This window comes from Pan troglodytes, chromosome 17 (genome assembly GCF_028858775.2).
Source record: "Pan troglodytes isolate AG18354 chromosome 17, NHGRI_mPanTro3-v2.0_pri, whole genome shotgun sequence".
NCBI lineage: Eukaryota > Metazoa > Chordata > Mammalia > Primates > Hominidae > Pan > Pan troglodytes.
This window is the reverse complement of record NC_072415.2, coordinates 30,890,147-30,917,326: the sequence shown is the minus strand read 5'-3', so window position 1 is coordinate 30,917,326 and position 27,180 is coordinate 30,890,147. Positions and strand designations below refer to the sequence as shown.

Sequence of the window (27,180 nt, the reverse complement as noted above, 5' to 3'; positions counted from 1 at the left end):
TCTTTTAAAATGTAACTGCTACAACTGGTCTACTACCCTTGTTCAACTATTAGTAGCAAAGAATTTAATTACTGTAATTTTTTGACATTGATTGGCCCCTCTGTTACATATTTTCTCCTCCACTTTTTTTTTTTTTTTTTTTTTTTTTGGAGACGGAGTCTCTTTCACCCAGGCTGGAGGCATGATTTTGGCTCACCGCAACCTCTGCCTCCCGGGTTCAAGCGATTGTCCTGTCTCAACCTCCCGAGTAGCTGGGATTATAGGTACCCACCACCACCACGCCTGACTAATTTTTATATTTTTAGTAGAGATGGGGTTTCACCATTTTGGCCAGGCTGGTCTCTAACTCCTGATCTCAGGCAGTACGCCTGCCTCGGCCTCCCAAAGTGCTGAGATTACAGGAGTGAACCACCGTGCCTGGCCTCCTCTACATTTTTAAATTGTTGATTAAGCTATATGATGGACATGTTGTGAAAGTAGAAGGTAGTTTTGCTCATGCCTAAATCATAAAATTAAGTGAAGGATCAGTGGAAGTATATCCTTTGATTATCATTCCTTGTGAATTGTTTTTGCACTTGGATGAATGTTATGTTAACATTCCGAGTCCTGGTACTAGAATTTGGACTTTTAGGAAGTGTGGAAGTCTTATCTGCATTATTTTATGGAACTTCAGAGTATTGAATAAAAGCTAAGATTCCTGCCTCATTTATAGTTGGACATACACATTCCTTGCATCGTGCAGCTTTTCCACTGCATTAAAATGGAAGCCTGCATCCCTCTCTCCCACCCCAGTGTCTTGACTCCCCTTAGAAACCTCAGTTGGTATATGCTTTGGTTAAGTTAGAAGAATACATTCTTGCCAACTTTATTTCCCTAATAAAGGCACACAAGTTTTGCTTATGGGTGATGCTGAAAAGTAATAGACTATCCCATGGTATTGTAGAATTAAAGTGTATGGTACCAGGTCCAAACACTTAGTGACTATATGTAATTAGTGGAGGCAGCTCACTTTTCATTAACAAACACGTGATCAAATACTTGGTCACGCAAAACTCAGATGCCCATGTGTAACAATAACAAAAGTACTTTGGATTACTGCATTGGGGAAGGGTTTAACATCATGACCTAAGATTTACTTTTAAGGTTTTATGACCACATGACTAAAATGTCTGTTTTCTGTGTAGGTCATTCCTGTCAATAGGGAGACTAACATTCAGAGCTTTCAAATGTCAGTAACAGAAATAAAAGAGAGAGAAGTGAGACTATTAAGGTCCAGACACTTCACATGTTAACTCATTTAATTCTCACAAATCTGTTACGTGTTGTAATCATTATCCCTCACTTTACAAAAAAGAAAACTGAGGCTCAGAAAGGTTATGTGACTTGTTCTCCCAACGGTATCATGTAAATATACTATTTTTTTCTTTAAAATGCTTTTGCCTGGTTCTTTATTTTTTTAATGTTTTGACCTGTCTGGAACTGATTACATTATTAAGCATCACGCAAAAACCATTCTTTTCCATAGTGCTATTCAATTATACAAACAACATTTACTAAAGAGTGAGACTTTATAATGAAGATTGCTTAGGATTATCTGAAGTTCTTCCAGTTCCTGCCATGCAGCAGGATATAGTCTGAATAGATGCTTTCCTACTTCAACACTGCATGGTATACCTTCAAACTGCCGTGCATTTGCTTAGATAATATTTAAATATCCACTTAAAAGCAAAAGCTCGGCCAGGCGTGGTGGCTCACACCTGTAATCCCAGCACTTTGGGACTCTGAGACAGGAGCAATTGTTTGAGGTCTGGAGTTCAAGACCAGCCTGGGCAATATGGTGAAACTCTGTCTATACACAAAAAGACAAAATTTAGCCAGGTGTGGTAGCGTGAGCCTGTAGTCCCCGCTACTCAAGAGGCTGAGGCAGGAGGATGGCTTGAGCCCAGGAGGTGGAGGTTGCATTGAGCCAACATTGCACCACTGCACTCCAGCCTGGCCAACAGAGCAAGACCCTCAAAAAAAAAAAAAGCAGAAAAAATGCAAAAGCTCATGTGTGTCCTTTACTGCTAGCTTTCCCTAGAAAGTGCCTCAAAGAAAGAAAGAAGACCCATGACAATCTAATACATTTTTATAATTAAAAATGTATATAGCTTGCATTTGTGATTATGCAGTATTTATTTTATATTAAACCTCACATTTTATTATTTAGCTGTTACCTTGTAAAATATTTATAGTAACAAATGTAGGTTTTTGATGTCTAAGATAAAGATAAATGCAGTAGTAAGGAGAAGTAATGCAAAATAAAATTTCATGTCCTTATGAGGGGAAAAGTGCATGGATTGAAATCACTTGCAGCCAATCTGTGGTAATTTTCTTGCCCCTGGGCCTGGCAGACTTAGAAGGTGAAAAGAACTGCATATGAAATGAAAACCACTTTTCTCCCAGTACTCATCTAATCTCGTAGAGGGTGTTAAATGTACACAAGATGTGTTAGGGGAAATTAAATATTAAAGCATATATTTTATTCTTTCATAAAAAAGGAGACTGTATAATGTGATCCAAAAAACTAACCATTGTTTGTTTGTTTCTTTAGGATGGATTGGATGCTTTGGTATATGATTTGGATTTTCCTGCCTTAAGAAAAAACAAAAATATTGACAACTTTTTAAGCAGATGTAAGTAATTTTTTGTGGAGGTTAATGACAGACTTCATATAACTACATTTTGACTTAGGTCATTCAAGCCCTTATTTTTTCTTCTATTTACTTTTTGGTGATTTCATCAATGATTTCTACATAGAATTTAGTAGGAAGTGTGAAAGAAACAATTTGGATGCCTGTTAGGAGAACCAAAATATTTTGAAGAGAAAGGGATGAAAAATAGTTAAAATAAGTATTCAAAAAACTGTGCATTGAGTTTGAATAACTGCACATTGAGTTTGAGTAACTGCTGAGATATGAGAATTTTTCTCCATGAAAGCTGTTTTATATTTAAATTTTACAGATATTCTTTTCCGAAGGCTCCTTTTTAGATTGGATATTATCATTTAAAAATTTGATTAAATAACTTATAATTTTAAACTTTTAATCTTAAAGAATTGATAAGATTTAGATCATAAAGTCCTCCTTACTTCATTTATTTATTTCTGTTTCTGAACTATAAATATTGATACATGTAAGTTTGATTGGTTTTGGTGTTATCTTTCAATTTTGGTTATATATGTTTTATTACAAAGGTTTTGTTTTTCTAAATAGTCATATCTTTTTGATTTTTTAAATCACTTCTATACTTTGAAATCTTGTATTAGAATTTTTTAATTTTATGATCTTTTAGTTTTTCAATTTTTAAAAAGTTATTTAGTTTTATTTTCGTTTTTGAATATGGTGCCAGATTCTGAACTGAGAAGTTTTTAAGTATAAAAGTTTTAATTATTTCTCATGTCCTACGGACATAGCAGTAAAATTTTATTAATATTTACAGTTGCTTACCTCCCTACCTGACAACATAGTGAAGGAACTAAAAAGATGGAGAGGCTTGACTATTTATCTTATGGTAACTATTTATCTTATGGTAACTGGCATTTATAGAGATGGTGTAGATAAGGGGTAAATGCTCCTTAGTACAAAGGCAGAGGGTGGGGCATGGTTTTTTTTAAAGTAATGGCTAGCAAGAATGAAATTCATGCTTCCTTAAACTGTGGTACTTTGTTGCTTTCATAATGTTAAGTATGCTTGTATATTTTATAAATAGAGACATTAATGCTTTAGTAGAAATAAGTGAAATAAAAGTGTAAATCTAAAGTAAACTGTTTTAACTGGTAAACCTGTACAATTTATTTTAATTTTTAAATTGGAGAAAAATGCAGAGAATAATATAACAAAATTTTAGGGCAGTCATATGTAGCAGTAGGTAAAAATCATGACCAAGGATAGTTTATGCCAGGATTACTAAGTTAGTATAAAATTCAAAAATCAATTAGTTTAATTTACCATATTAACATATTTTAAAAAGGAAATTTAGTAGATGCAGAAAAAGCATTTGATAAAATTTAATATCCATTCACAATTTTAAAATATCTGTCTGCAAACTAGGAAGTGAAGGAAGCTTCCTTTCCCCAATAAAGGGAATCTACAAGAAACCTACAGTTTAGATTGTATCTACTTGTTTAAGACAAATGCTTTTCCCCTAAGATTGGAAAAGGCAAATCTGTCCTCTCTTACCACTTTTATTTAACATTGTCTTAGAAGTTCTAGCCAGTGCCATTAGGTAAAATAAAGAAAAGCCGTACAGATTGAAAAGGAAGAAGTAAAACTTTCCCAATTTAGACAGCATGATTTTCCATATAGAAAATCCTCAAGATTCTGCAAAAAAGCTACATGAACTAATAAGTACATTCAGCAAGGTTGAAAGTTAGAAGATTAATATCCAAAAAGCAGTTGCACATACATTTATTAACAACAAGCAATTGGGAATTAATTTATTATAACAAATACAGCACCATTTACAATAGAAGCAAAAACATGAAAAATTTAGGAGTAAATTTGACAAAATATGTGTAAACCTGTTTACTGAAAACTATACAGCATTGTAGACAGAAATTAAGGAAGACCTAACAAGATATTCAATGTTCATGGATTGTACAATTCAATATTAAAATGTTAACAGTCCCCAAATTAATTGATCTATAGAGTCCGTATATTCTCAGAACCTTAGCAGACAGTTTTTTGTATAAGGTGACCAGAAATTCTGTAATTCATATGGAAATGTAAAGGACCTGGAACAGCCAAAACAGTTTCGAAAAGTAAGAGCAAGTTGGAGGATTAAGGTCAATATCAAGACAGTATAGTCTTGATGAAAGAATAAACACATAGTTCAGTGGAACAGAAAAGAGAATCTAGAAATAGACCTGTGCATGCAAGTATATGGTTAATTGATTTCAACAAAGGTGACAGGATAATTCAATGTTCAAGCCTCAGTTTGCACTGTATACAAAAATTAACTCAAAATAGATCATCAACGTAAATGTAAGAGCTAAAACAATAACACTTCTAGAAGAAAACATAGAACATATTTGCCACTTTCCTTAGGCAAGTTTTTCTTAGATAGGACACAAATAACACAAACCATTTTTGAAAAAGGATAAATTAGACTTATCGAAATTTAAAGTAGTTCTCTTCAGAAGACACTGTTCAGAAAATGAAAAGATAAGCCAAAGGCTGGGAAAAAATAGTTGCAAAGCATGTGAAAGAAGAAAGAATAATCCTTTCAACCAGTGGTGTTCAGACAACTGGATATCCGTATGCAAGGGAATGAATTTGGACTCCTACCTCGTATCATGTACAAAAATTAACTGAAAATATAAAAGTTAAAAATGTAAAACTCTTAGGAGAAAACATAGGTTGAAATCTTCATGACCTCGGACTAAGCAGTTGTTTCTTAGATGTAATACCAAAAGCACAAGCAACAAAAGAAAAATAGATAAACTGGACATCATCAAAATAAAAAACTTTTATTTATGCTTCAAAGATACTATCAAGAGTGAAGGCCAGGCATGGTGGCTCACGCCTGTAATCCCAGCACTTCGGGAGGCTGAGGCGGGCAGATCAGTTCTGTCCAGGAGTTCCAGACCAGCCTGGCCAACATGGCGTAACCCCATCTCTACTAAAAATACAAAAATTAGCAGACATGTTGGCAGACACCTGTAATCCCAGCTACTTCGGAGGCTGAGGCTAGGAGAATTGCTTGAACCCTGGAGGTGGAGGTTGCAGTGAGCCAAGATTGCACCACTGCACTCCAGCCTGGGCGGCAGAGCAAGACTTTGTCTCAAAAAAAAAAAAAAAAAAAAAAAAAAGAGTGAAAAGACAACTTACAAAATAGGAAAACATTAGCAAATCGTATGTCCAATAAAGGACTGGTATCTAGAATATATAAACAAGTGTAACAACTCAATAATAACAAGACAAATAGTTCAGTTTAAAAGTAGGAAAAATATTTGAATAGACATTTCTCCAAAGAAGATGTAAAAATGGCCAGTAAACACGTGCAGAACTGTTCGTGGTGGTTAGTCATTAGGAAGTTGCAAATTATGGCCACAATAAGATACTAGTACACCTCTATTAGAATGATTAAAACTTTCTAAACTGACAATATCAAGTATTTATGAAAATGCATTGCAGCTGGAACCCTGTACATTGCTGACTGGTAAATGGTAAGGCACTTTGGAAAACAGTTTGGTTGTTTCTTATAAAGTTATACATGCACTTTACTATATGACCCCAGGAATTCTGCTCCTAGATATTTACTGAAAAGAAATGAAAGTATATGTCTGCACAAAGAGCTGTATTAAAATGTTTAAGGCAACTTTATGTTTGCTGAAAACTGGAAGCAACTCAAGTGCCCGTCAGCTGATCAATGGATAAATTGTGGTACAACCACATAGTGGGATATTACTGAATAATAAAAAGTAATGAATTACTGATATGTGCAATATCCAGCAATCTCAGAAGCATTCTCTTAAGTGAAAAAAGCCAGACACAAAAAGGCTACATACCGCATGATTCCATTTGTAGGACATGCTGGAAATGCAAAACTTTGAGCTAGAAATCCTATGGTTGAGGTAAAACTTCAGGAGTTAGAAAAGGATATGAAGAAACCTTGGAATTCTGTAACCTCTTTGTGGTGATGATTACATGAGTATATGTGTTAGTCAGAAATGCATTGAAATCTATATACAAAAAGCATCATTTACTCTATGTTTATTAGTTATATTAACAAACTCAACCTTAAAAAACATGAAGTTTAGTGCTCATTTAGTAATCAGCCTAATTCTAAACTAATATGTTACTTCAAGAAAAAAAATTACTTCTATGTAAGTTAATTTTTTAAGGAAAACAATGTATATGGCTACCATGAAATCATAATAAAATTTAAAGACATGAACAAAAACAAGGTGAATAAACATGTTATAAGTGTAAATAAACATAACAAACTTATTTTTTCAATATAATTAGAACATTCTCCTTCAATTACTGGCGTTGTGTTTTTATGTTTCACACAGAGCAATAGATTTGTATAGGATAGCATTTTACATACCACTGAAATTCTTTTATATAGATTTAGCTTTCATCAGCAAGCACATCAAAATTATTTTATTAAAGGTAAATTTTTGTTTTGTTTCTAATTGCTTTTTGCTGACATATATCAGATGTAGAGATCTAAGAATATACCTGGAATATGGGATAAAATATTTTTCTTTAAAAAATTCAGCTTAAGTCATATTAAATTAAGCCTCAAATATAATTTTTAATCATCAGGTTTAATTATATTCCAACCTGTTAATTTTTATCTCTTTGTGTTAAGAAGTGTGTGGAAACAAAAGGGAAAAGAGAATCTGTGAACATTTGACTGAATAGTTAAATATAAAGGTTTACTTTTCTGGGCTCTGGTGTATGATACCTAAATAATAAGGCTGCAAAGACGATGTTTATCAGCCTCACATACCTGATAAGGAAAGATTTCAGGTGACATTTTCATAGGAGTTAGAGAGATGATACCAAGATAAAATTAAGTGATTGTTGTGGGAGTTAGTCACAGTTTTGAAGACACATGTTGGGAGCCAGAACATTGGGAGGATGAAGGGAGAGAAAATTTGGGAACAGTGATTATGATTGTATATGCTTATAAACCATTATGGATGTCACAGAGACTGTAGGGTACAAGATTCATAATTATATGTTAATAGAAAAACATGTTTATCAAACAAATCTTAGTCTAAAAGAAGATAATGGAGAAGGTAAGACCATTGAATGAAGAAAATTCATGAACCTCCGGGTATAAATGCAAGAGAGCTCATTTGTTTGGCTTAAAAAAAACAGAACTGATATTTTATGTCATATACTATATCTTTTATAGTATAGATTACAAAAGTGACATAATAGCTATGGTGATAAAAGCATACAGTACAGTTGGTAAATTTTTGGTTGCTTTGGCACTAGTACAATTACTGAGAAAGTAATGCGAATAATCACTATTCAGAGTTAGTGATCAAAAGAGATGATCATTTAGAATGTTACACAGACCTTGAGACAAAGCATTCATTCACTTTAGACCAGGGTTTCTCAAGTGGCACCAATGACATTTTGGGTCAGATAACTCTTTGCTGGGAGGCTGTTCTTTGCATCGTATGATGTTTAGCAGCACCCCTGGCCTCTGCCTTCTTAATGCCAGTAGCATATCCTAACACCTATCCCCAATTGTGATCACCAGAAATATTTCTAGACATTGCCAAATATCCCTTGAGAGGCAAAACTGCCTAAGACTTTATGTTGATGAAGGAAAGAAATAGTGGGCACAGTTAGACACGTGCTCCAAGCTTAGAAAATGTAATCAAAAGCAATAAATATTAGAAGGTTGCAGCCATAGAAAGCAAGGTTCTTCCACAGGGAGTTCTCAGCTGAGATTATAAAGTTTTATGAACCAGATCAGAAGTATGAATACATATCCAGGGATAAATACAAAAGAGTAGTATAAATCTATTAAAAATGTGTTAGGCTAGAAGACTATAATGAGCCACAACTTGTGAAAAGCTCTTAAGCCCTTTACAAGTCATTCTCTCTTCTACTCCCATCCTTCCTGGTTAGAATTAGGATTCAAGATGTGTGAGAAAAGGATAATTTCACTACATGAGACCATTCTTGAAACAGTTTTTGAATGACCAGTCACTAAAGACATGAAGAACAAGACTGTTTTTCTTAGGAACTGTAGCTCTTACCATCTCATGGATGGACACACACACAGATATACCTTATAATAGTAGAAGTTTGTAGAGAATGTAATGATACACAGATCTTGAATGGGGTAAAGAAAGGCTTCCAAAAGAAAGTAATATTTGAGTCTTAAAACATGGGCTAGATTTTTCAATTGAGGAAGGACAGTTCTGAGAGGGAAGACCATTTAAATCACAGAGTCTTCCAAAAGTATGACATCTTTGAGGAACCAGGAGTTTGGTGTAAATTGAACTTGGTTTATAATGAGAGAGAAAGGGTCGGGAGGACGGACTGCAGGGGATGAGACTGAAATGGCAGGCTGGGGCTTTTGGGTTAATGGGTTGGATATTTTAAAAAATTACTTAGTTGCTTGTTTTTTCTTTTCATAATTCTCATGAGTTTTAAAAACTTAGATAAAGAAATTGAAGTTCAAGGAAGAGGAGAAAGTTTGAGTGCTTTAAATACCTCTAAATCGAGGCAGTTTACACCTATTGAATTAACATGCTGAGGTGATTGAAGATCTTTAGAGAAACTTTGGAGAATGATGGAGTTCCCAGAAAACTAAAGATAGGTAAATGGTCTGGTTATAATAAACCAAAGAAAAGACTGATAAGTGCAGATTTCTGAACAGTGGCAGTCTTCATACAGAGGCTTGACTTTCCCTCTTTTTCCAACAGAACTGTTGTTTAAGCTTCTTCATTTTCATTTAAATGATCACAAAAATCTTCCATTCAGTCTCAATAATACATCTAGTTTTGCCTATGTACAGTTACCTACGTTGCTGCCAGAGGATTCTTTTTGAATAGTAAATTTAAGTCAAATTCCATTCCCAGCTTTTTGGTGGATTTTCTAAACTTGATGCTATCTAAGCTTCTAAGTTACATTCTTAACTGTACACCTCTCCTCCTTGTTTCCTTACACATCAGCTACACGCTGACATTTATTTCCTGGAAAGTACCATGACACCTTCTCCATAAGACTTTTCAGATGTTGTTGTTCTCTTTCTAGAATTCTTTCCAACCCACCCAACTCAAAGCAGTCATCCTTTAAATTTCAAATAAGCCTTCATTTTTGTTCCCTAACCTCTTGGTTATCTAGGCTTCATAGATCTGACCTTCTAAGCATGTACTTCTATGGCATCTTGTATACTTATCACAGGTTATATTTATTTGTATGACTATTTGATTGGTACCTGCTGTGGTTTGAATGCCCCCACCAAAACTCATTAAAGTTTAATTGCCAGTGCTAGTAGGTGGGGACGTTAAGAAGTGATTAGGTCATGTGGCTTCCACCCCCATGAATGGATTAATGCTGTTATTGTAGGAAGGGGTTATAAAAGTGAGCTCTTGTGCATGTATGCTCTTACTCTTCCACTTGTCTACCATTGAATGACCCTTGCCAGATGCCCTTTTTTCTTTTATAAATTACCCATTCTGTGGTATTCTGTTATAGCAGCAAAAAACAGACTTAAGACAGTATCCATTCTCCTTTTTCTCCTTCTCCTGTCACTAGATTTTAAGTGCCATGAGAGCAAGGGCATTTATGTTTTTACTGCCAAACCTGACAGCATAGTAAGTACTTGTTATATATGAGCTCAGTGCATTAGACGTTGGATACTGACTTGTTAGAGATGATCTAGAAAGTTCAGGTGGTCTCTGACTTTAAAATTTCCAGCTTTATGAGGGTTTCATTGGAACATAACTCCATCATAAATCTAGGCACATCACTGGTGATGTTAACGCTTATCATTTGGTTTAAGGTAGTGTCTGGCAAGTTTCTCCACTAGAAAGTTACCATTTTCTTTTTCCAAACGCTGTGGAGGGGAGCGTATTCCCTTTCCATACTCTCCTGGAGGGGAGACTATTTACACGTATTATTTGGAATTCTGTAGGGAAGATTTGCCTTTTCTCCCCCATTTATTAATTTAGTCATTGATTTACATAATATAAACTGCATATATTTATTTCATACTTTGGGTTGTAATCCAGTAGTGTGTTATTAGGTTGGTGCAAAAGTAATTGCAGTTTTTGCCACTATTTTTAGCAAAAATCTCAATTGCTTTTGCACCAACCTAATACTTTGTTACTTAAATTGTTCTCATTTTTGCCTTTTGGGAGCTCTTTCAGGTTGGACCCAGCTCCTACTCCTGTGTTCTTTGACATGTTCTTACTTTTTTTAAAAAAAGGAACACTTCTTTACTTTCTGGCATTACACGATGCTCCAGGCTCATCTTATATTTTCCCTCAGCCCTGAAATCAGCCATTTTTTCCAAGGAGTTCTGGTTCCTTTTATTGGAGAATGATATTTAGAAACCAAGATCTGGGTGCTAGGTGTGCTTATTGCTACTGGTGATCACTATTTCAAGGCCCTCTCAGCTGCCATAGCTAGGAAATATATGTATGCATGTATACCAGCCTGTGACTATACACATAACTATAATTCTATACTTGTACACATGTTAAACGTGTTTAGACTGATACTACCAGCTCTAAACTAGTATCACAAGATTCATTCTAGCTTTTGCCCTTGCCTGTTTCTAACTTTTTTTCTCTGATGATGAGAAACCTGGCTTCCATTATTGGTATTTACTTACTCAACCCTAATATTCATGTAAAATAAACCATACACCCTGTGAGAAATGGGTTTACCAACTGGAACACAATATCTTTGTACAGTTCCTTTTTTGTCTTTAGCCTTAGTTTCCAGCTAAAACAGTTTTCCAGCATTACGTAGTTCAGCTTCTTTTCCCTCACCACCTTCAATGAGGGCATGTCATATGTTAGTCATACATTTAGATTCATTTGTTAGAATCTGGATTCCATCCTGAGATCCCCCAGAATCCCAAATGATTTTTAAAATTTGCATAAAGTGTATATAGTTCTGTGGGTCTTAACAAACACATAGTCTTGTCTGCAACACCCCAATACCATGCGGAACAGTTCCATCACCCCCACTCCTGGGAAACACTGATCTCTTTTTCTGTTCCTATAGTTTTACCTTTTCCAGAATGTCATTAAATGGAATCATACAGTGTATAGCCTTTTGATTCTGTCTTTTTTTCACTTAGCAAAAATGCATTTAAGGCTGGGCACGGTGGCTCTTGCCTGTAAGCCCAGCACCTTGGGAGGCTGAAGCGGGCAGATCACCTGAGATCAGGAGTTCAAGACCAGCCTGGCCAACATGGCAAAACCCCGTCTGTATTAAAAAATACGAAAATTAGCCGGGTATGGTGGCAGGTGCCTATAATTCCAGCTACTTGGGAGGCTGAGGCAGGAGAATCAATTAAACCTGCGAAGTGGAGGTTGCAGTGAGCCAAGATTGCGCCATTGCACTCCAGCCTGGGTGACAGAGCAAGACTCTGCCTTGAAAAAAAAAAAAAAAAAAGCATTTAAGATTCCTCCATGTTGTCCATGTTGTGTGAAGTAGTTGCTTTTTCCTTTTTTCCCCTAAATTGCAGAGCAACCTTCTATTGAATGGATATACCTTGGTTTGTTTGTTCATTCCTCTGTTGAAGAACATATTCGTTATTTCCTGTTTGGGGCAATTATGAATAAAGCTGCCGTAAATATTCGTGTACAAGTTTTTGCATGAATTTAGGTTTTTTTTTTTTTTTTTTTTTTTTTATGAGATGGAGTTTCGCTCTTCTCGCCCAGGCTGGAGTGCAATGGCGCAATCTCAGCTCACGGCAACCTCCACCTCCCAGGTTCAAGCAGTTCTCCTGCCTCAGCCTCCCTAGTAGATGGGATTACAGGCATGCGCCACAATGCCCGGCTAATTTTGTATTTTTAGTAGAGACAGGGTTTCTCCATGTTGGTCAGGCTGATCTTAAATTCCCGACCTCAGGTGCTCTGTCTGCCTCGGCCTCCCAAAGTGCTGGAATTACAGGCGTGAGCCACCGTGCCGGCCATGAATTTAGTTTGAAATTCACTTGGGCAGATATGTAAATACACAGATGTAGCATTGCTAGGTTGTTTGCTAAGAATAGGTTTAACTTCTTAAGAAACTGCCAAACTGTCTTCCAAAGTGGCTATACCATTTTATTATACATTCCCACCAACAATGAATGAGAGTTTCTGTTGTTGTGCATCCTTGCCGCATTTGCTACTGTCAATTTTCATTTGCATAATGTCTTTCATAGAGCAAAAATTTTAATTTTGATGAAATCTAACTTATAAACTATTTCTGCATTGATTGTGCTTTTTGTGTCATATAAAAATCATTGCCAAACTCAAGATTGATTTTTTAAAGCAACTTTATTAAGTTATCATTTACATACTATAAAATTCACCCGTTTGAAGTATACAATTCAGTGAGCTTTTTGGGTGTATGTGTATTTTCAGAGTTGTGCAACCATTACCACAGTTGCTTTTACAACATTTTCATCACTTTGTAAAGTAACCTCATACCCATTAACAGTCAGTCTCCATTTCTCTCCAGGCTTCCAGCCCTAGACAACCACTAATCTATTTTCTGTCTCTATAGATTTGCCGACTCTGTAGAGACATTTCCTATAGAAGGAATCATCAATAAAATGGTCTTTTGTGACTGCCTTCTTTGGCTTAGCATGTTTTCATTGTTCATAGTGTTATAGCATGTGTCAGTATTTCATTTTTAATTGCCAGTAATATTCCATTGTATGGATATACCACATTTTGTTTATCTGCTTATCAGCTGATGGACATTTGTATTGATTCTCTTTTGGCTTTTATGAATAATGCTGCTATGAACATTTGTGTAGAAGTTTTTGTGTAGACATATGTTTTTATTGTTCTTGCGTAGATACCTAGAAGTGGAATTGGTGGGTCATATGGTAATTCTATGTTTAACATTTTGAGAAACTCAAGATTGATTTTTAAATATTTACTTTTATTACTTTGGAGTAAATATATATGGCTTTTCTGTGGTTCCTGAATAGATAAATGCAGCATGTGTTTATCTCCATTTGTATATAATGTCATTAAGTGTTTTTAATATTTCAGTAGCATCGAGTACAAGTATAATCTCTATCCTTAAGGATTGTGGGGACATACAATGTAATAGAAGAAACAGACCTATAGAAACAATTCCAGTTCAGATTGTTAGGTGAAATATAGGGAAATAATGTCCCAGAGAAGGGAGTCATACCTTGTGCTTGAGAGGGAATCAGGAATGTCTAAAGAGGAGATAAAAGATTAGATCTTGTTTAATAGTAACTTGGTCAGATAAGGTGGTGGGGGAAGTCATTTTAGGCTAGTGATAACATCTGCAAAGGCACAGATTGATGAAGCAATATGGGCTTATATAGGTAATTGCAAATAACTAGGCATTGCTAGAGCATGGTTGTGGGGAGTATCTTATCTAGAACTATAAGACTGGACAGTCACTAATGATATATATATATATTTTTTGCCATGTTGAGGAGTTTGAATTTAGGAGTCTGGATTTTTTATATTTATTTTTTGTTGGTCTGTTTATCAAACTGGATTACTCTGTGTGTATGTGGGTGGGTGGATGCGTGCATATGTGCCTATGCAGTCAAAATGTAGCACATCTTCCTAGAGTGTGATTTTATTTGAACATTTGGACATGAAATAATTTTCTTAATTAAAACAGTGCTGGTTGCAGTGGCTCACATCTGTAATCTCAGCACTTTCGGAGGCCGAGGCAGGTAGATCACTTGAGCCCAGGAGTTCGAGATCGGCCTGGGCAACATGGCAAAACTGTGTCTCTGCAAAAATACAAAAATTAGTTGTCCATGGTGTTGTGTGCCTATAGTCCCGGCTACTTGGGAGGCTGCGGTGGGAGAATCGCGTGAACTCCGAGGTGGAGGTTGCAGTGAGCTGAGATTGCATGACAGTGTGAGACCCTGTCTCAAGGAAAAAGAAAAGAAAAATCAGATTTTTATGGAATTGAATATAACATTCTTGTGAATTTTTCAAATAAGTTTAATTTTTGAGCTTTTTAGGGCTGCTTTCACTACTCTAAAAGTATGCAATGTATACTGGGCTTTTTTAGGCAGAGTAGCAGTATTCTGGTCAAACAGTACATGGTACATAATGTTTATTACCATATTTTACCTATTCTGACATTTAAAAAAACTTTGAACATTTTTGAAATTAGAATGTGTCTTAGAATCTCTAGTGGTACATAAAGTAATGGTACGTTTTATAATCTAGGATCTTAGGGTAGGCAAAATACATCTTTTTTTTTTTTCATTAGAAAAGCAACAAAGGGTCATTATAAAAAACTTAAAATATATAGAAAATGTGGCAGAATAATCTGTAGTCTCACCAAACTCAGAGATGACTGCAGTTATTGTTTTGGCATATTTTCTTCTGGCCTTTAAAAAAATCCATATCTGTGTATCAGTATATAATTATGTTTTTAGAAAATCAAGTTCATATACTGTATACAGTTCTATTTCTTTGCACAACATTATATGCTGAACATAATTCTATGTAATTAAATATTCAACACAATTTTAAATGTTACCTAATACTCTATGTATATGAAATTATTTGCTCTTTAAAATTGTAAAAACTACTTTATTGTAGGTATCTTGGTCCCACATTGTATCTCATTTCCTTAGGATAAATTCGTAGAAGTAAAATTTACTGGGTATAAAGTTGATTTTTATTTATTTTTAATTTAATTTAATTTTTTTCTTGATACAGAGTCTCGGTCAGTCGCCCAGGCTGGAGTGCAGTGGCCCGAACTCGGCTCACTGCAATCTCCACCTCTCGAGTTCAAGTGATTCTTATGCCTCAGCCTCCCGAGTAGCTGGGATTACAGGCGCCCACCACTGTGCCGGCTAATTTTTGTGTTTTTAGTAGAGACGGGGTTTCGCCATGTTAGCCGGGCTGATCTTGAACTCCTGACCTCAAGCAATCCACCTGCCTTGGCCTCCTGAAGTGCTGGGATTATAGGCATGAGTCACAGCGCCTGGCCAATTTTTAAAACAGTATTAGGAAAAATCATCCATTTGCTTTCTTGAAAATTAGATTGAAGAGATTATATATGATTGAAATGCTTTTGAATTTTTGGTAACCCAGAAGCTGTAAGTTAACCTTTTTGCACTGGCCCTTTTGCTAACTTGTGATCATTTGGAGAAAGATTAACTCTAAACGACTAGCTCTAATGATTAGCTAGTTAGTGGTTGTCAAGACTGTGGTTCCTATTTATGACTCAATTTGCTCATTTTATTTCTTGCTGAATATGTTGCATAGTAGTATTTCACTTCTCTGAATCTTAGCTTTCTGCCAGCATCACCTGACTCAATATAGTTGACAATCAGAAATTGATAAAAGAGTCTAGATGGTCACAACATCCTATTTGGAGGTTTTAGAATGAATGAAGACTTACCAGATTTGTGATTTTGCAAATATTATTTTGCATAAAACTAATTTTGTGAATAACAAAGAGGTCAAAATCTGCCATAGGAAAAGATACAACAGTTTAAGAAGGATCGGAAGTTCTGAGAAGTTTGCTGTTTTAGGTAAGGTGGCCAGGGTAGGCCTTGCTAAAAGGTGACATTTGAAAAAAGAGTTGAAGTAGTTGAGGGAGTTAGCCATGTGGATGTCTGAGGGAAGAGAGTGGCATACAGAGGAGCAGCTAGTGCAAAGGCCTGAAGGGAGGAGAGTGTACCTGGCCTGTTTGAGGAACATCAAGGAAGCCAGTGTGGCTGGAGAGGATTAGGCAAGGGGGAGAATTGTAGGATGATATCATAGAGGTAAGGAAATGGGGAGGCTAGGTCATGTAGAGTCTTGTAGGCCATTGTAAAATCTTGGGCTTTTGCTCTGGGTGAGATGGCAAGACATTAGAGACTTTTGAGCAGAGAAGTGACATGATCTGACTTGTGTTTTAAGAACATCACCCTATGTTGAGAATAGACACAGGGCAATCAGTTAAGAGTCTATCACAGTAATCCAAGGAAGAGATGATGGTGACTTGGTCTAGCATGGTAGCAATGTAGAGGGTGAGAAGTTATCAGATTACAGATATATTTCAAAGAGAGAGCCAACATATTTTCCTGAAAGATAGGATGTGGAGTGTAAGAAAAAAAAGGAGTCAAGAATGCCCCCTAGGTTTTTGTCCTGAGCAAAATTGAGCCATCGGCCAAAGTGTGGGACACATAGGGTATAAGTTTTGGGTGAGAATATTTCTTCAGTTTTTGGCACGTTAAATTTGAGATGTTTTTCAAAAGAGGATATATTTTGAAAGTAATTGAATAGATAAGTTTGAAGTTTAAGAGAGACATGTAGACTAGAGATAAAAATTTGGAAGTTGATATGTAGATGGTTTTTAAAGCCCACCAGAGAAGTGAGTGTAGATAGAGAAGAAGTCACCATTGAGGACTGAGCCTTGGAATGCTCCAGTGTTAAGAAATCTGAGAGAAGGGGAGGAACCAGCCAAGGCAACTGAAAACTACTAAGGTTGAAAAGTAAAATCTTCAGTATTGTTGGAAGAATGTTGTGTCCTGAAAGTCAAGTAAAGAATGTGTATCAGGAGAGAGTGATCGAAGTGTTAAAACCACTGATATATCAAGATGAGGGCTGAGAATTAGTCATTGGATTTAGCAACATGATGCTCATTTGTGACTTTGACAAGTAGTTTTGAAAGAAAGGTAAGAGCCGGCCTGAAGTGGGTTTTAGAGCAAATAGTAGGAAAGATTTAGTCACAGAAAGTATAGACAACTTTTGAGAAATTTTGCTGCAGTGGGGAGTTGAGTAATGGGACAGTAGCTGCTGAGAGAAATGGGATCAAGAGTTTTTTTTTGTTTCCCTAAGATGGGAGAGAAAACAGCATGGTGGGATCCAGTTAGGAGGGGGAAAGCTTAGTAATAGAGGAGAAAGGGGAGAATTGCTTGAGCAATGTCCTTGAACTACAGTAATGAAAAAGGATGACATCTAGTGCATGAGTGGAGGGTTTAAGTTAAGATAGAAGTAGTCTCCCATAGTAAAAGATGAAAAGACAAAATATATGCTTGTACATGCTGATAGTTAAGTGTGTAAGTGGTGGTAAGTCAGTGATAGTTTTCTTCTGATTGTTTCGTTCGTTTCAGGGTAGTAGCCAAACAAGATCATTAGCTGTGAACGAGGATCAGTGGGAGAGCTGTGGGAGGTGTGTGAAGAAAGAAGAAAACTTGAAATACGTCTCTAGGAGAGTGGGAGAGTGACTAGAAATTTAGGATTGCCAAGTAGAACTAAGGGCCAGCTTGATGTTTGTGATTATGAATTTTAAAATAGGATCAGTCATTGTGATTTTATGTATTTATCGAGACATATTCAACTACATGGGTGCTGACATAGAGTAGTTGGAGAGTTGGATTTAACTATAATAGGATTGTCGTTTTGCCAGACTAAGTAAAGTGAGGCAGAAGAGAGCTCATGACATTAAAGGTATATGCAAGGGAGTGATTATAATAATTGACCATGTAATTTAAGCTGGCTAGGTAGGAAAAAGAGGCTATCAGTGCAACGAGGGAAAGTATGAGTGTAGTAGAATCAATGGATTGGAGGTCCTGGTAGGGTTGGGGTTGTTGGAGTTAAGATGCTAGAGGAACTGAGCAGGAAAGCTATAAGAGAGTGCTTAGAGAGTGTAAGTTTTCTAATTGAAATTGTTGGAAGATTATAATTACGAGTAATGACAAGGTCTAGTATATGACCATGGAAATGAGTGACCAAGGTAAGGTAGAGGACAAGATCATTGAAGGAGAGAAGTATAGATGTTGAGAGGCCAAGGTACTGTAAGTATTATCTGTGGGTATATTAAAGTTATTAAGAATTAAAACAGGAGAATATTGGAGAGAAGTTCAGTAAATCAGGAAGTAAAACTGTCTAGCAATGAGACATGGTGACCTCTGAGAGTCAGTAGATTACAGCAACAATGAGAGGTGGGAAATACAACCTAATATAATGAAAATCAAAGCTAGCAGATTTAGGGGTGGGGATGTGGGGGATCTCCCACTTTCAGGGTCGGTTGTCTAAGGCATGTGGAAAAGTAAAGGTCCCCACTTGAGAGCTGTGGGGAAGCAGTGCCCTCAGAAGGCCACTGGGTTTTATTAGAGCAGGAGTTGGTGAACTACAGCCCACAGGCCAAATCTCGCCCACCACTGTGGCTCATGAACTAAGCATGTTTTTTGTATTTTTTCATGATTGAAAAAAAAGTCAAAAGAATATATAATTGAAGAATATACAATTGCATATATAAGTTTGAAGTTTAAGAGAGACTAGACTAGAGATAAAAATTTGGAAGTTGATATGTAGATGGTTTTTAAAGCCCATCATGATCATGATGGTGAAATAATGAAACAATATCATGAATGTGAAATAATAGGAAATTCAGATTTCAGTGTCCATAAATAAAGCTTTCTTGGGACGTTGCTACACTTTAAAAAATGTATTGTGTATAGCTGCTTTTGTTCTACAACACCTAAGCTGAGTAGCTACAACAGCGACCATATGTGATGCTCTCCTTGCTTCACACTGCTGCTCAGCACAGTAGAAATCACAGTGATGCTGTTACAGCTTGACAGTTTTGAGTGCTATATGTATCACCATATCACAACATTTTATTTGTTTTCTATTACCAGTGCATACGCATGTGTCAAAGCACGAAGAGAAGAGTATACTTGAAATGTTGTCTTTTTTTTCCCTCCCCTAAAAGACTGTCGCACAGGCAGGAGTGCAGTGGCACATTCATAGCTCACTGCAGCCTCGAACTCCTAGGCTCAAGCAGTCCTTCTGCCTCAGCCTCCCAAGTAGCTGGGACTACAAGTGCATGCCACCATGGGCCTGGCTAATTTTTAAATTTTTTGTAAAGACAAGTCTTGGTATGTTGTCCAGGCTGGTTTCAAACTCCTGGCCTTGAGCAATCCTCCTGCCTCTGTGTCCCAAAGCACTGGGATTACAGGTGTGAGCCATCATGCCCAGCCCAAATGTTGTCCTTTTTGAAGCATAATGGAGTATGGATTATTTTTATCAAGTTAGGTGGCAAAGCATTTTTTTAAATTATGCAGTGACAGTATAGCTGTGCTAAACGAATACAGTGTACTTTGGACATTCCCAGACTAAGCACTCACTGTGATCTTCCTGACTCATAGGACAGCAACAGTGAGAAAAAATAGAAAATTTAAAAGAGAGTATCTCATCCCAGTAAAATTTCTTCATAAAGAAAAATGATCATGCAGGCTTGACCAAAAAAAAAAAAAAAAAAAAAAAGGCTGCAATGTTATGTAAGTGTATGAGTGGTTTATTCACTACCCTAGCAGAGAAAGCTGTTCACTGATGGTGTGTGATTGCAGCAGCCAAACAAATGTGTACAGAGAGAAAAACTTGCCTAAGACTGTTAGCCTTTGGGCAAGAATAGCTGCTCAAAGAATTGGGGGTATTGGGAGTGGCATCAATAGTCAATTAAAAAATAACCAATTTTGAGTTGTTTTCCTCGACTCTTGTTTATTTGAGGAATCAGTGCAGAGTTTGAAGTGACTGAAGAATTAGCCTGTGTATATAGTCTCCCCTTACAGACTTGGGAAAGCTTGGTCTTATTTTCTTTAGAATATGTATCACAATGTGAAATTAAGTTACATATTTATTTATGTACTTATTATTTTTCTTTAGAGCAGCAGTCCCCAAACTTTTTGGCGCCAGGAACCAGTTTTGTGGAAGACAGTGTTTCTATGGACAGGTTGGGGGTTGGGGGGTGGCAGACGGGATGGTTTTATGAAACTATTCCACCTCAGATCATCAGGCATTAAAAAAAGATTCTCATAAGGAATGTGCAACCTGGATCCCTCGCATGTGCAGTTCACAATAGGGTTTGTGCCCCTGTGAGAATCTAATGCCGCTGCTGATCTGACAGGAGGTGGAGCTCAGATGGTAATGCTTGCCTACCCACTGCTCACCTCCTGCTGTGTGGCCCAGTTCCTAATAGGCCATGAACCGGTACAGGTCCACGGCTCAGGGGTTGGGAATCCCTGTTCTAGTGCATGCATTGTTTTCTGTCTCAATGGAGCCATAAGCCTACAAAGTTCAGGCTATATAGTACCCCTAGACCAAGAGTGGGTTTCTTACATGACTACTTTACAATAAATAGGCTTTGTTTAAGATCCTGAGATTTGGGTGGGTGTGAATACATAGTCCTGAGTGTTTGGGAAACTAAAGTCTAATGCTTAGATTTTTACCATTAAGTTCTTGATTAGTTCTAGGTTGGACCCTTGGTGAAATGAACTAGGAAAACTAGAACCATAGAATCTCTGAGTTTGATTGAAAGCCATCCAACAGAGACATTTACACTTGTTAGCACGTAAACCTGTATTAGAACAAGCTAAAATCCAAGGCAGTAGAACATAGAAATATCTTTTAGATTTCAAATGACTTGTCTGCGGTCTTTGTCAAGACTCTACAGCCTATTCTAGCTCATAGCTAGAGCCAAGAATCTTTTTTCAACGTAACAGGCTATTATATTATCCAGGTTCAGAACTTTCTCTCTCATCTGGGGTATTACAATACTCTTAAAATTCTCCCCACCTCCTGTCTTGACTTTATTGGACTCATCTTCTACGTATTTCCTAGAGTAGTTTTCCTGAAATGTAAGTTTGACTATGTTGTTTTATCCATCGTAATTCCTTTTCATGGCTTCCTGCCCAAAGTAGTGGTGCGTCTCAGTTCCCAGCAGATTCCAGAGCATTCCTCAGGGACTGTATTATGGAAGAGCCTGAAGTAGATGAGGCTCTGTCTCTTCTCTGACACCTTTAACCTCATTTAGAACAGAGCAGTTTCTTTGATCTATTTCATGTAGAGAGCTACTTTAAACTTTAATGTGAAAACGGTTTTTGGTACTTAAATATTAGTTTTATTACTGTAACTACCGGCTGACAGGTAAAGTTCAAGCTCCTGAACTTACCTGGGGCTCTCCAGCCTCTTCTGTCAGTCCTTACTACAAACTTGATACTCCAGCAACATAGAACTTAGATACAGTTCCTCTGTGCTTGGTTTACATTGCTTGTCTGCTTATATTGTTCACTTGTTCGTTCCTTTTTTTGAGACAGAGTTTCGCTCTGTCGCCCAGACTGGAGTGCACTGGTGTGATCTTGGCTCACTGCAACCTTCACGTCCTGGGCTTAGGTGATCCTCCCACCTCAGCCTCCTGAGTAGCTGGGACTACAGGAAACTGCCACTGCACCCAGCTAATTTTTAAAAAAATATTTTTTGTAGAGACAGGGTTTCATCATGTTTCCCAGGCTGGTCTTGAACTCCTGGACTCATACATTCTGCTTGCCTCAGCTTCCCAAAGTTTTGGGATTACAGGCGTGAGCCACCACACCCGGCCTGTTCTTTCTTTCATTCTCTATCGTCTAGCTAACCGCTACTATTCAGTTTAGACTTGTTTCAGGTACCATCATTTACAGAAAGTCTTCCTAGCTATCTCTCACCCAGCAGGCTTTAGTTAGGTGTCCTCCTTAGTACTCAAAAAACTGTTTATCTTCCTTATTACATTTTTTTGAATTCTTTTTTTCATTGTTTCTGTTTTATTTGCTAGAGTTTGAACTCTTAAAGAATAGGAACTACATTTTAAAGTTACGTTTATTTATCTCCAGTGCTGTACAGCCTGATGTATGGTAGATAGAAATATTTGTGCAGCGAATTAATTGATTATTGTTCATCTTTCTGGTGCATCTTGCAGTGGATATGTAACCTAAAATTAAAGGTACTTATAACTTTGTAGAAATTTGCTCTCTGTTGCATGTATTTATTGGTCATAAAGTACACAAACACTTGAGTTTAAATGCATTTGAAAAGGAAAACAAGAATATTAATACAGCTCTTATTAGGAACTGGAACTGAAGTTTAATAGCTGCTGTGTATTTTGTACAACTCTGAAATGTGAAGCTTTTCCATGTAATCTCATGCCAGTGTTGACCCATGTGGATTAAAATAGCCCTATTTTAATCTATGACCAAATTAGGAATTAGAATATCTATCCAGTGGGGATTTGTGAATTATTGTAGTTTGTAGTATGACAGGTTTATATAAATAATTGCAGTGATTTTCACTGTGTGTTTCAAGTTAAAATCTAGGTTCAAATAGAGAAATGTAATGCTATAAGTATTAAAGATTACCAGTTGGAAAATTTACTGTGTTTTTTTTTTTTTTAGTGTGTTTGCCTTTGGTATCTTAAATTACATCTTTTTTTAAAGGATCACTAAAACTGACCTTATAAAAAGAAAAATTTATTCCAGTATTAATCTAAAATATCTACTCATGTTTCCTAAATTCAGATTTGATGTGTACTTAAAATACCAGGAACTAATTAGCTAATTATTTTCAGCTTTTGTTTGTAGTGTAATATTTGTTTTTAAAACATTCTATTAAGTCAAATTTTGATTAATAAAAACCTTTAGTAGTTGTAATGAAGTTATTCTGGAATTTACTTTAAAAAGTCTTAGCAAATTGAACATTTAGCTACTTTATAGCTTCAAGTTTCACCATATTTTCAAATAATTCTTCATGAAGTTTGTTGTTTTTCATTGTGTTTCTTAAGAACTCGAATGTAAAATAAGTAGTGCTAGTTGTAATGCTTTAGTGATTTAAAATGATAAACTTTTCTTTTCATACAGATAAAGACACAATAAATAAAATCAGAGATTTACGAATGAAAGCTGAAGATTATGAAGTAGTGAAGGTGATTGGTAGAGGTGCATTTGGAGAAGTTCAATTGGTAGGTTATTTTAATGAGAATACAAAAGGACTTTATTAAATTAAAATAATCCACTTGTGTGTTTAACATATTATTTGGGAAAATACTGTTTTTATAGAATTGTTGCTTTAAGTTCCTTTAGACATTGTTGCCTGAGGGTATGGAAGCCTAGTGTCAAATCTAGCCATAGTGGGAAGTGTTTTCCCCAAGTATCTGTGGCAGAAAAGAAATGTCAGGCATCAGAAGATAAATCTTTGCTCCTAATATTAGACTAAAATGCTGTAGAATAGTAAGCTTTATAAACAGGAAGCAGCTTACATAGCCGTGTGGAGGGGGGAAAGTATCTTGTAATATAGGAAATAAAAATTTTTTTAAAACATTACTTCTGATAATTAAAGTCTTGACATTAGCTACTTGGAATAATTTGGCAGAAGAGAAGAATAAAAATAACTGAAACAGTAAGGCTGAATTATTTAGCAAGTATTAAAAGCACTTAGTAAATTGTTCTGTGAAACCTTGAGCTTTAAATGTTAACAAAAGGTTCATTATTTTCCCTTTTCAATTTTAAAGGTAAGGCATAAATCCACCAGGAAGGTATATGCTATGAAGCTTCTCAGCAAATTTGAAATGATAAAGAGATCTGATTCTGCTTTTTTCTGGGAAGAAAGGGACATCATGGCTTTTGCCAACAGTCCTTGGGTTGTTCAGGTATGACTTTGCTACTCTTTCATTATTGCTGCATTAGTTTGTAACTAAACATATCTGAGAAGCTTAGTTTGTGTTTTAGAATAGTAATAGAGAATTTACTGGCAGTTACAAAATTGTCTAATTACCTTTTAAATCTTAAAATTTAATTGTATTGAATCATTTCTAGCAAGAAAGGCTAGAACAAAATAATCATGCTTCTGTAGAATTTATATATAGGAAATTTAATTTAAATGTAGAATTTGTGCTGGGCGTGATGGCTCATGCCTGTTATCTGAATACTTTGGGAGGACAAGGCGGGAGGATAGCTTGAGCCCAGGGGTTTGAGACCAGCCTGGACAACATAGTGACACCTATCTCTACAAAAAATTAAAAAAATTATTGAGGCATGGTGGTACACGCCTGTGGTTCCAGCTACTGGGGAGGCTGAAGCAGGAGGATTACTTGAGTCCAGGAGGTCGAGGCTGCAGTGAGCCGTGTTCACATCACTGCACTCCAGCCTGGGCAACAGAGTGAGACCCTGTCTCAAAAATAAAAATAATAAATATAAAATTTAAATACAGAATTTTAAATTAGATATTTTTAAATACAGAAGATATAGAAAACTTAATCTACTTAGATTTGAGGGAAGTCGTATATTATTAAAATTTAAATAGATACTTTTATTTAATATTGAATGTTTTTCCCCAAACATGAGGCTCTCATTTTGTTTAGCTGTCTCCTCATTTATCTGTCTCTTATTTTGTGAAGAGGAGATAATAAGAGAAATGAAGGGAAAGTGAGAGGAAACCAAGTTAAGCTAGGTCACCAAATAATACTTGTCTTTCGGTTTTCAGTGGAAAGAAAAACTAGAAGTCAGTAGTTTTAGGTCCTCATCTTGATTGCCATAGGCCTTTCTCTGAAGCTGTGGCCATGTTACTTAACATCTTTGGGCCACAATTTCCTTGTTCATAAGTCTGAAAGTTGTCTTTGATTGGTTATGTTCAATTGTGGAGGTACCTTAGGCAAAATCATGGGGTCAAGTGGGGTTTTGGGTAGATTATAATTCTGAGTTTTCTCTCTGCTTTTATGAGTTCAGCTTCATGTTTTATCTGTCTTACGTATTGGGGTCCTTAATGCAAAATGTCATACGGGGGAAGTTAAACTGGGCTAGACCATTTCTAATTTTCTAACATGTTTTTGTGATTTATTTATAATATATAATGAAGTCTATCCTTAAAAAGCATACCAGTAATTGGAATTAAAAGGTTATGAAAAATGTTGAAGGTTTATGCCATAGCACCTTTTTTTTTTTTTTTTTTTTTGAGATGGAGTCTCGCTCTGTCGCCCAGGCCGGAGTGCAATGGTGCGATCTCGGCTCACTGCAAGCAAGCTCTGCACCCTGAGTTCACGCCATTCTCCTGCCTCAGCCTCCCGAGTAGCTGGGACGACAGGTGCCTGCCACCACGCCCGGCTATTATTTTTTGTATTTTTAGTAGAGACGGGTTTCACTGTGTTAGCCAGCATGGTCTCGATCTCCTGACCTCGTGATCCACCTGCCTTGGCCTCCCAAAGTGCTGGGATTACAGGTGTGAGCCATCATGCCCGGTCACCATAGTACTTTTAAACTTGAAATGTCTATGTTTTTACCAACTATGTAGATCAGAGTTTCTCAGGCTTAATACTATTGACATTTTGGGCCAGATAATTCTTTGTTGTTGGGGGCTGTCCTTTATATTATTTCAGTTACTAATGTGTTTGTTTAGGATGTTTGGCAGCATTCCTGGCCTCTACACAGGGGATGCTAGTAGCGACTCTTCCCACCTCACACACAGTTGTGACAACCAAAAATGTTTTCACCACTAGTTAACAACCACTGATACATGAACATTCAGTGTCTGTTAGTGAAAAAATATGTGACATAATTGTTACTTTCAGGGCTATTTACAATTTAGGTATTCAGAGCTTTATTTCTCTGGATATATTGTCTATAAATAGAGTAAAACTGTCACCAAATTAACAGTATTTCTTTATGGGGCCCAAATGACAAATTGTATACTTTAATCTGGGATAGTCATGAAATGCCACTTTGTTTCTTATCCTTCTCTCTTCCCCCAAAATACATTTTTTACATTAAAATAACTGAGTCTGGGCCGGGTGTGGTGGCCCCCATGCCTGTAATCTGAGCACTTTGAGAGGCTGAGACAGGAAGATCACTTGAGGGCAGGAGTTCAAGACTGGCTCCCAATCTCTACAAAAAAACAAAAAATGAAAACAAAGTAACTGAATCTATAACTAAAATTATTAAACACTGTTGAAAAAAATGAAACATTAAGAAGATTTTAAGACAAACATCTGGGTAAATTAGAGATCATCTTCTCTAGGGCTTGTTTTTTTTAGTTTAATTCTAAACTTCATGTATTTACTTAAAATGTTATTTTATAAATTTGCCCTTCTTTTTATTTGATCCCCAGTCACATAATATATTTATGCCTGATATCCTCGCGAATTTCACATTAGTGGATTTTGCTGTTACTATTTTAACCCTAGCCGCTGCCTTCCTCCTACTTCTGTGTTAGCTATTACTGCTCCTCCTCCTGACTGCTGTCATTTGTTGAGCATCTGTTGCACTAAGTGCTTTCTATATTCAGTAATCTTTTTTAACAACCCTCAACCCTGAAAGACAGTTAATCTGTTAGGTGCACTGTTGCTTTGTGGATTAGTTTATGATTTGGTTCATTAAGCCTTTATTAAGCAATTGCTAACCGCCAGGCATCTGGATACTTGACTAAGCAGCAGGTATAAAACTTAAACGAAGTGTAGTCCTTACCGTGTTTTAGAAGAGATTATAGTCTCATAGACTCGGGTAGGTTAAGCAAATTACTAGTCACACAGCTAATAAGAAACAGCTGAGGCCGGGCGCCGTGGCTCATGCCTGTAATCCCAGCATTTTGGGAGGCCAGGGTGGGCAGATCACGAGGTCAGGAGATCGAGACCATCCTGGCTAACACGGTGAAACCCCATCTCTACTAAAAATACAAAAAATTAGCCGGGC

The 27,180-nt window shown here is 36.4% G+C and overlaps 1 protein-coding gene across 5 annotated transcripts in view; it reads left to right on the top strand.

Annotated features, from left to right (window-relative positions):
• Positions 1–27,180, top strand: part of ROCK1 (Rho associated coiled-coil containing protein kinase 1) — a 159,734-nt gene that overhangs the window by 35,784 nt on the left and 96,770 nt on the right. For 4 of the 5 annotated variants that reach the window (XM_063796020.1, XM_016933419.4, XM_001151982.5 and 1 more), the window contains exons 2-4: positions 2,594–2,675; positions 23,362–23,462; positions 24,012–24,149. Coding sequence is in view for 4 of the 5 variants with exons in the window: in XM_016933419.4 (XP_016788908.1) it covers positions 2,594–2,675; positions 23,362–23,462; positions 24,012–24,149 (321 nt within the window). In the remaining variant the exon portion in view is untranslated. Of the gene's footprint in view, positions 1–2,592; positions 2,676–23,361; positions 23,463–24,011; positions 24,150–27,180 lie in introns of those variants that run through there. The other variant, XM_016933420.3, reaches the window with a different exon arrangement.